The following is a 10,237-nucleotide window of genomic DNA, read 5'->3' on the forward strand; positions in this document are numbered from 1 at the left end:
TCATATACATATTTTCTGATGGAATTATCTTCTCTCCTAGCTCCCTAATTGATTGAGCTATAACTGGTATACAAAATTGTACATTGTTAATGTATACAATTTGGTAAATTTAGACATATATATTTATTTTTGTTACTAACATCAGTCAAGATAGTAAACATATTATTGCAACTGAAGTTTTCAAACATTTGTTGTTTGCTCCTCTTTTTGGTAGTAACACAAAATGAGCTCTAACCTTTTAACAAAATTTTAAGTGCATAAATTATTTTAATTATAGGCCCTTTGTTGTACAGGAGATTCGTAACTTACCTTGTATAACTATTGTTTTATACCTACTGAACAATAATACCTCATATCTTTCTTTCCTTATATCATGGGTAGCCAGCATTCTAATTTATAACAAAGAAACAAAGATCATATAATCATACAAGCCAAAGTCTCTTGAGTAAATGACATTGTGAAACATGGATGGATAGTCATAGGAAATTAATTAATTAAACTAGGGAATATTTAACATCATAAAAATTAATTGAGTGGTCAGTGGAGGCTTGCCCAGTAGAGCACACATTACCATGAGCGAGAGAACAGATCCAAAGTTTAATAAGTGGTAGAGCAGCGCTGCAGGTGTCTCTCTTTCCTTTTATCTCTATCTCTCACTTCTAATTTTAAAAAATGACCACCAGGAATGGTAGAATCATCTGAGTACTGAGCCCTAGCAATATTCCTTGTAGAAAATAATAACTTAACATTAAAAAGTAATTTCTAGACATGTGTCTAATAAATTAATTGTATCTATAACATTGAGAAACTAAAGAAGGGGCTAGGTAGTGGTGCACCTGGTTAAGCACAGATGTTATCATGTGCAAGGACCTGGGTTTGAGCCCCAGCTGCCCACCTGCAGAGGAGAGGGTTCACAAGTGGTGAAGCAAGTACAGCAGGTGCCTCTCTGTTTCTCTCCCTCTCTAGCTTCCTTCCCCTCTCGATTCTCTCTGCCTTATCAAATAAAAATAAAATGGCTGCTGAGAGTGGCGGATTCATCATGCAGGCACCAAGTCCGAGCTGTAAATACATAAATAAATTGTTGTAATAAGTTAAACAATACAATTAGTGGACAGGAAAAAAAAGAACAACAAAACAAAATACATGTATCTTTTTATCAATTACATTTTATTTGAGGAAAACCATCCCAGTAGCTCCCAGGAAGAATAAAGAAAATAAGGCAACTTGAAATATGAAAGTTAGTAAATCAAATAAATGTTAAGGATTTACAAAGCCAGTTATTTGCAAGTTTCTACCACTGGACTGTTGCCCTGACCCATAGACTAAATTATTTGCATATTCCCTGGTTTTGGGGTTTTTTTGGTTTTTTATCAGAAGACTCTTGCAAGTAGCCTCTTAAAGGCCTCTTTTACTTCTTTGTTCCTAAGTGTATATATCAGGGGGTTCAGCATGGGTGCAATGATTCCATAGAAAAGGGACACCATCTTTCCCCTGTCCTTAGAATCAGGTGATGGTGGCTGCAAGTACATGGAAATCGCTGTCCCATAAAAAAGTGACACTACAATTAGATGGGAACCACATGTCCCAAAGGCTTTTTGTCTACTTTCAGCAGATTGTATTCTCAACACTGCCTTGGCAATAAAAGCATATGATATGAGAATGAGTGTCAGGGGTATTATATGGAATATCACACTTACAAAAAAAAGTTCAGTTTCATTTACTGTTGTGTCAACACAGGACAGCTTGAGCAGTGCCGGGATTTCACAGAGAAAGTGATCTATCACATAGGGGCCACAGAGTGGCAACTGGAGAGTCAGGCTAGATAACCACACTGAGTTGCCAAAACCAGTAATGCAGCATGCAGCTGCCAACTGTAGGCAGAGCTTTTGGTGCATGATAACTGAGTAATGGAGAGGTCGGCAAATAGCTACGAATCTATCAAAGGACATCATGGCCAGGAGAACACATTCCGTAGCTCCCAAAGCCAAAAACATAAAAAGCTGAGCCACACAGCCACCATAATTAATTACCTTCCTAGTACTGTATAAATTTACTAACATTTGTGGGACTGTGCTTGTTGTATAACAAAGATCAAGGACTGAAAGGTTGGTAAGAAAGAAATACATGGGAGTATGGAGTTTGGAATCCAGGTGTGATACTAGAATAATCGTCAGATTCCCAAAGATGGTTACCATGTAAGAAATCAAGAAGATCACAAAGAGTGGAAACTCCAACCATGGTCGATCTGAGAAACCTAGAAGTATGAACTCCTGTGGAATGCTCTTATTCATCCAATTCATGATCAGTGTTTCAACTCTGTTGCCTGAAAAATAAAAATTCAGGAAATCAATGAATACGCATGTATTAATGCTTTTGATTATTTCTTGAAAGACATTTACAGATAATGCTTATAATATGAAAATACATACTAGAGGGGCTGGGCAGTGCCACACTCAAATGAGCTCATGTGTTACAGTGCACAAGTCCCAGGTTCAAGTCCCCAGTCCCCACCTTCAGGAAGAACACTTCATGAGCTGTGATACAGGAACTTGAGATGTTTACAAACTGTCAGAATTCAAAGTCTGGCGGAGGTAGTGAGATAATTCAAAAAAACCACCAGCTGAAAATTTATTCATCCCAAAATTATCTATTAATATTTTGTTGATAAAGAAATGTGAATTTAATGATAGGAACAAAAATTTTTAAGTATTATTAAGCATATAATTTATTTTTCTCACTTAATCTATAATTCTCAGTACCAAATGTTAATAAAGACTTATTGTCTGTCGAAAAATTATGGTCACCATATAACTGTCAGTAAGTAAAGTATAACATATATAACATATATATAAATTCATATATATTTATATATGTATACTTATAAATTATAAATATGCACAAAAGTTTCTGATCACACAAGTACTTACTATTCAGATACGTATAAAAATTACCTGTAAGTATGCAGAAGCCTTAAAAGTTGTTACTTCTGGGGAATGGAAATGGACAATAAATCAGACTTTAATATTTAACTTTTGTTCCTGCTTATTCTAATTTTGTAAGTAAGTATTATATTTAGTTTGTATTTATAAGCAATGTCTACTGTGAACATTTTGTCATTTACTTTGGGTTGAAAGGATTTGTTGATATCTGAAACAAACTTGGACATTCTTCTTTTTAATTTAATTATTTTTTATGATAGAGACAGATATAAAGGGGCCTGGGTGGTAGCACACTTGGTTGAGCACATACATTACCACGCACAGTGATCTAAGTTCAGCCCCCAGCCCACAGTCACCACCTGCAGGGAAGAATCTTCACAAGTAGTGAAACAGTGCTGCAAGCAATCGTCTTTGTTATTTTATTTTATTTTTTTTGCCTCCAGGGTTATGCTGGGGCTCCGTGCCTGCACCATGAATCCACTGCTCCTGGAGGCTATTTTTTTTCCGTTTTGTTGCCCTTGCTGTTTTATCATTGTTGTGGTTATTGTTATTGCTGTCATTGTTGTTGGATAGGACAGAGAGAAATGGAGAGAGGAGAGGATGGGGAAGACAGAGAGCGGAGAGAAAGATAGACACCTGCAGACCTGCTTCACTGCCTGTGAAGCGACCCCCCTGCAGGTGGGGAGCCGGGTGCTCAAACTGAGACCCTTACACCAGTCCGCTTAACCCGCTGCGGTACCACCCGATCCCACATTGTCTTTATTTCTCTCTCCACCTCCCCTTCTCTTCTTAATCTCTTTCTCTGCCTTGTCAAATAAAATAAAATAAATATTTTTAAAAAGCAAGGGAGATAGAAATAGGAAATAGAAGGGGAGAAAAAGACACCTGTACTACTTTACTGCTTCACCACTTTTGAAGCTTCCCCCCCCAAAACACGCAGATAAGGACCAGGGACTCAGTCCAGGGTCCTCAAACATCTCAACATTTTTTCAATACACGTGCATTTTTTCAATTGTGCCACCGCTGAGTCTTTCATACTAAGACATTCTTAAGTGTATCTCTGACACCTAGTAGACAGGCTAATTATTTGCTTGGTTATGCCTGTGCTGGTAGCCTTCCCTTACTGCGGAGACTTCAGACAACCAGTCTGTTTCTCTCTACTCCTGAGCAGCATTCTTCATGGAGCATTATTCCCATTTGGAGTCAGGAGTTTTCTCTTGATCAGGTTAAATACGTATTTTGGTAATGTGAGACACAGAAGAGATCAATGACAGGCAATGGAAAATGATTTAAAAAAAAAAAACAAAACAGTAGTTGTAGGCTGGTAAAATGACTCCCTTATTGTGTCTTCTTGCCATGGATGCAACAGAGGTTCAAGCCCAGGTTTCTCCTCTTCCACCTACACACACACACACACACACACACACACACACACACACACACACACTGTGTTGGAGGAAGTTTTGGTAATGCAGTGTCTTTCCCTTTCTTTGCCTCTCTCTTTCTATCAGAAAAAAGTCATCCTGGAGTGGTGAAGGCCCAGTGATGATGTACAACAACAACGATGATGTAAAATCAAATTTATGATATAAAATCAAATTCAGCCTTTAGGTTCATGATTAGTCAACAATTTGTTTGGCTTTATATGTTAACTCTTCTCTCAGCCACCAGGTTCCATATGACACCATGATGCCGACTAGACTTCCCTGGACAGACAACCCAATCAATGTATCCTGGAGCCCCACTTCCCCAGAGCCACGCCCCACTAGGGAAAGAGAGAGAGACAGGCTGGGAATATGGATCAATCTGCCAATGCCCATGTTCAGTGGGGAAGCAAATACAGAAGCCAGACCTTCCACCTTCGGCACCCCATAATGTCCTTTGGTCCATTCTCCCAGAGGGATAAAGAATAGGAAAACTATCAGGGGAGGGGATAAGATGCAAAGTTCTGGTGGTGGGAATTGTGTGGAGTTGTACCCCTCTTACCCTATGTTTTTTGTCAGTGTTTCCTTTTTATAAATAAAAATTATATATTTAAAAAAGTTGAAAAGGTGCTGTATGGACTTTTATAACTTTAATCTACATATAGTGTAAGATATTTCACTTTATATTTCCCAGATAAAGATAACATATTACCATCTATCAGCTTGTGTATTGGTTCACATGAACTCCTCTGGCTGCATCCTGGATTTTCTCATTCCATGACTGAGATTCAGGATTCAGACTGAAGAGGGTTGAACAAAGTCCTGTAAAATTCTCTTTAAATTTTAACTATGGAAAGGACATTAAAATAAGAATGTAACAAGAGATTATTTGTGACTCTGACATTAAGTAACAACAATTTTGGATAAGTTGACTGAAAATCAACTTACTCCACTGCAATTCTCTGACTTCCAGTCAACATAAGAATTGTTTGCCTAGGACTAGCAAAATAGCTTTCTTGGATAGTGCACCTGCTCTGCCATGTGTCTTTCCCTCTCTGTGTGTCTCTGTCTCTCTAGCTGAAAAGTCTTCAGGAGCAATAAAGTTCCAGCAATGATAAAAAAGAAGAAGGAGGGGGCCGGATGGTGGCACACCTGGTTGAGTGTTACAGTGAGAAAGAACCTGGGTTCGAGCCCCTGACCTCCACCTGCAGGGGGAAAGTTTTGCAAGTGGTGAAGCAGGGCTGCAGGTGTCTCTCTATCTCCTCCTTCCCTCTCAATTTCTGGTTGTTTCTATCCAATAAATAAAGACAATATAAAAATTTCTTTAAAAAGAGGAGGAGGGGAGGGGGGAGGGGAAAGGGGAGAGGGAGAAGAAGAAAGGAGAAGAAGAAGGATGAAAGGAAAGAAGGAAGGAGGGAGAGAGGGAGGTAGGAGGAAGGGAGAAAAAGGAAAGGAAAACTACGTACGTATAGTTTGTGTTTAAGTTATTGTGCTTCTGTTAACACAAAAAAATATTTTACAAATATTGCATGAGACTTCCATCTTCTTGCTAATGTATGAGGATAATTTTTAAGAATAATTTACTCACACAACACTGCAAAATTGTCTTAAAATGGAAATGAAAGTTGATTCTTATTTTTTGTGTGTGTTCATTTCTTTCCCAATTTCAAGAAAGATCAACTCAAGCAGAAATAGGAATTAGGAGGCTTGTTCTTCTATCCTAACTAGTACATGAAAGTAGAAACCCAAGATTTCTATGCTCTAGGATTTAACAGAGAAGTTAAATCTTTGTAGAACATGGTAGATAGCATAATGGTTATGCAAATAGACTCTCAAGGCCTGATGTCCCAGACTCAGTCCACTGTACTACCATAAGCCAGAGCTGAGCAGTGCTCAGGGGAGAAAAATAAAAATAATTAAAAAATAAAGCAGAACAAATTGTTTGATAATCAGGAACCTAATGAAAAGAGTAGAGCAGATGAAATTTGGCATCTTCATGTTGGAAGAAGCTAGGAAGTCTATTTTAGGTTTATCCCTAAGGGTACATGACTTTACTAATTTTTGCCTGAGCCCAACAGCTAACATGCAGGTGGGCTAAAAGTATCTGAGAAGATAGTGTCAAGTTGAGAATAGGACCAGAAAGCTGGATCAGGGCAGAGAAAGGCTCCCATATATGGGGAAAATATATAAATACTGTTAACTGTAACCCTCATCGATCTGACCTAAGCCCATGTCTATTCAAATTTAGCACAGGAGCCTGTGTAACCTCTGCATCCCTATCAGTCTGAGCTTGCACTCCATAGTCACGGCTAAGAACATTCTAGGCTGCACTCATTGCAGTACCCACCTTCCTCAAGTGGCAGAGTATGCTGACCTGCCTCCCTCCAAAGAGTGAGGCAATTTCCTTTTTTAAAGTATTTTATTTATTTTTTATTTTATTTTTGAGAGAGATGCAGAGAGAGAAAGACACAGAGAGAAACACCAGAGCACTGTTCAGCTCTGGCTTATTGTGGTGCAGGGGATTGAACCTGGGACTTCAAAGCCTCAGGCATGAGAGTCTCTTTGCATAACCATTGTTCTATCTACCCCCATGGTGAGTGGGGCAATTTCTACCATTGTTGTCCTACATTGAGGGCAAGGTGCTGTAGAGGCCCACAAGAGGGTTTATGATATTTTTCCTGATAGAGATGACCAGTGATAGTGAAGAGAGGGATCTGTTAGAATTCTAGGTCCATCATATCTATGTGGGAATCCCATGACTCCCTGACTTGGGCCCTGGATGATGGAGTGACATGTAGTGTCCAAAAGAGGCATCATTAAAGTATGCCGGTCTCTTGCCCTTATCCAGCTTTTGTAGTCCTTACTTAATCTGACAATGTTAGACTTAGAGTGATTGAGGGAAGTGAAATAGGAAATAGGTGAGGAGGATATCTAGGTCTAAGTAGAAACTATTTGATTAAATACTTTATGGTGTCTTTTTTAGGTCTCTCTACTTGCTTGCTGCACTTACTGAGTCACTGTAGACTATTGTACACTTTTACTTTATGGTACGTATTTTCCCTCAACTTATGGATACATCTATGGAATGGTACCCCTCTTACCCCACAGTCTTTTCAATCATTATTAAATCACTAATAAAAAACAAAAATATTCTGTCAACAATAATAACTACAACAATAAAAAAACAAGGGCAACAGAAGGGAATAAATAAATAAATATTTAAAATATATATATAATATTCACACTAAAAAAGGTTTTTGCTGAGTAGCAGTTTAAGTAAATAAGGTGAGCAAAGAATCAGAGTGACTGATTAAAGTTTTTCTAAGTAATATACAATAATGATAAAAAACAATTTATAAAATGAATATTCAGAGCACCCAGATTTTAGTATGTCTTACACAATAACTCTCAGAAAAGTTTCTACATACCTCCAGTTTAGGAATTTGCATTATAATGATTCAAGTGTCTGTGTTCAAATTTGACCAAATAGAAGCATGGAGATTCAACAACTTGTTCAAAAACTGTCCAGTTATGAAACAGGATGAAGTTGAAATTTTCCTTGTTCCACTTTTTAAGTGGAAAATTATAATATCACCATTCAGGAGTAATTAGGAAACAAGAATAAAATATCACAGGCAACCAGAATGTATCTTTCTCACATCACATTACAAAAACAGTAATTGCTATCTTTTAAATTCTCCTCACCAGATTTGAAAAATGAATAAGTAGAGGAAACTTTTATTAATGTTGGTGTATGCTCTAACTTACATGGGAAGGTAACAATCCTCATGTGATTTATGGTAATTGACCATATATACAGTGGGGAGAGAAAGTTAGCTCTGTGAAGTGATATTTCATTTTTAGCTTAGATTTGCTCTGCAATCATCTTTCTCTGGGGACTGTTTTCTCAACTTTTTCTTAGGCAAAGGAAATGGCAGTAGGGACTAAAATACCTTGCTAAATAAAGCTTATATCAAAGTTGGGGTAGATTTACTTTTGTAAGCTGATGAGACTATGAAATCACATAGAAAAGAAAAGCTAGATGGGAGACAGTCTGCTGGGTATGAAGAAGACTTTCTTTTCATACCTTAGGCTCTGAAGTCCCAAATTTAATCCCCTGTACCACCTAGAATCTCTCTCTCTCTCTCTCTCTCTCTCTCTCTCTCTCCCTCTCCCTCTCCCTCTCCCTCTCTCTCACACTCTCTCTCTCCCTCCCTCTCTTTTTCTCTCTCCCCCTCTGCCCCCTCCTTACCTCCCTCTCCTTCTTTCTGTCTGTGACTCTCTCACTAAAATAAATTTTTAAAATATTTTAAAGCTGTCCTATGGCAAGGAAGTTGCCTCAGTCATAGATAGACCTCCAAGCTTGCGTGTGTGAAGCTCCAGGCTGGATCCCCTACAATGCAAAATACAGAGCAGATGCCATGTTCTGGTTCAGTTGTCTTACTCACTCATTAAATAAATAAATCTTGTCCCTCAATCACTTCAAAGCTAACCTTATCAGACAAAGTAAGAACTACAAAAGCTGAGTAAGGGCAAGATACTGTCATACTTTAATGATGACTCTTTAGTCACTACCAGTCCACCCCATCATCTGGGGCCCTGACTAGTCAGGGAGTCCTATGATTCCCACACAGATATGATGGGCCTAGACCTCTAACAGATCCCTCTTGCCACAGTCACTGGCCATCTCCATCAGGAGCAACATAATGAACCCCTTTGGGGGTCTCTATAGGACCTTGCCCTCAATGTGGATCAACAATGGTAGGGAATGTTCTATTCTCTGAAGGGAGGCTGGATAACATACTCTACCTATCACCCAAGGAAGATGGGTCCTGACATTGGAGCAGTCTGTAATGTTCCTAGTTGTGGCCACAGAACTCAAGCTCAGAACTACAGGGATGCAGAGGCTACATAGGCTCTTGTCCTGAATATGGGCCCCAGATCAAATCAATGGGGTTTACAGTTAACAATATTTAAATAGTTTTCCCATATTTGGGAGCTACTTTCTTCCCTGATTCAGCTTTCTAGACCTTTTTCCAACTGTGACACCATTTCCCCAAACAATAATCTGGATCCACCTGCATATTAGATGCCAGGCAAAGGCAAAAACTAGTAAAGTCATGGGCCCCTTGGAATATACCTAAAATAGACCTACTAGCTATTACCAAAATGGAGACCCCAAATCTTCATCTGTAACATTCTTGCCTTTAGGCTCCTGATTATTAAACAATTTGTTCTGCTTTATATCTTAAGTCTTTTTCAGCCACCAGGTTCCAGATGATACCATGATGCTAATCAGACTTCCCTGGGCAGATGACCCCACCATGTGTCCTGGAGCTCCACCTCTCCGGAGCCATGCCCCACTAGGGAAAGAGAGAGTCAGGCTGGGAGTATGGATCAACCTGTCAACACCTATGTTCAGAGGGGAAGCAATTACAGAAGCTAGACCTTCCACTTTCTGCACCTCACAATAATCCTGGGTCCATAATCCCAGAGGGATAAAGAATAGGGAAGCTATCAAGGGAAAGGATTAGATATGGAGTTCTGGTGGTGGGAATTGTGTGGAAATGTACCCCTCTTATCCCATAGTCTTATCAATATTTTCAATTTATAAAAAAAAAACTAAAATAAATAAATACAGTTCCCTTTCAGTTTCCCTAGATTTTGTGTTAGATTTAAAATTTTATATGGTTTACTATGCAGTTCCATATCAATTTGCATGTGGACTTTTAGGTGGACAATATATTTATAATTACCAAAAAAAAGTTAGCGTCTATAACAGTTTTTTTGTTTGTTTGTTTGTTTTTGCCTCCAGGTTTATTGCTGGGGCTTGACACCTGCACCATGAATTCACTGCTCCTGGAGGCTATTTTT

General features: G+C 38.6%; 1 protein-coding gene across 1 annotated transcript; it reads right to left on the reverse strand.

Annotated features, from left to right (window-relative positions):
- Positions 1-1,370: 1,370 nt before the first annotated feature.
- Positions 1,371-2,300, reverse strand: LOC103123918 (olfactory receptor 2B6). Its single transcript, XM_007534594.1, has one exon. It carries the CDS (start codon positions 2,298-2,300, stop codon positions 1,371-1,373), a length of 930 nt encoding a protein of 309 aa, XP_007534656.1.
- Positions 2,301-10,237: the final 7,937 nt, after the last annotated feature.

This window comes from Erinaceus europaeus, chromosome 4 (assembly GCF_950295315.1).
Source record: "Erinaceus europaeus chromosome 4, mEriEur2.1, whole genome shotgun sequence".
NCBI lineage: Eukaryota > Metazoa > Chordata > Mammalia > Eulipotyphla > Erinaceidae > Erinaceus > Erinaceus europaeus.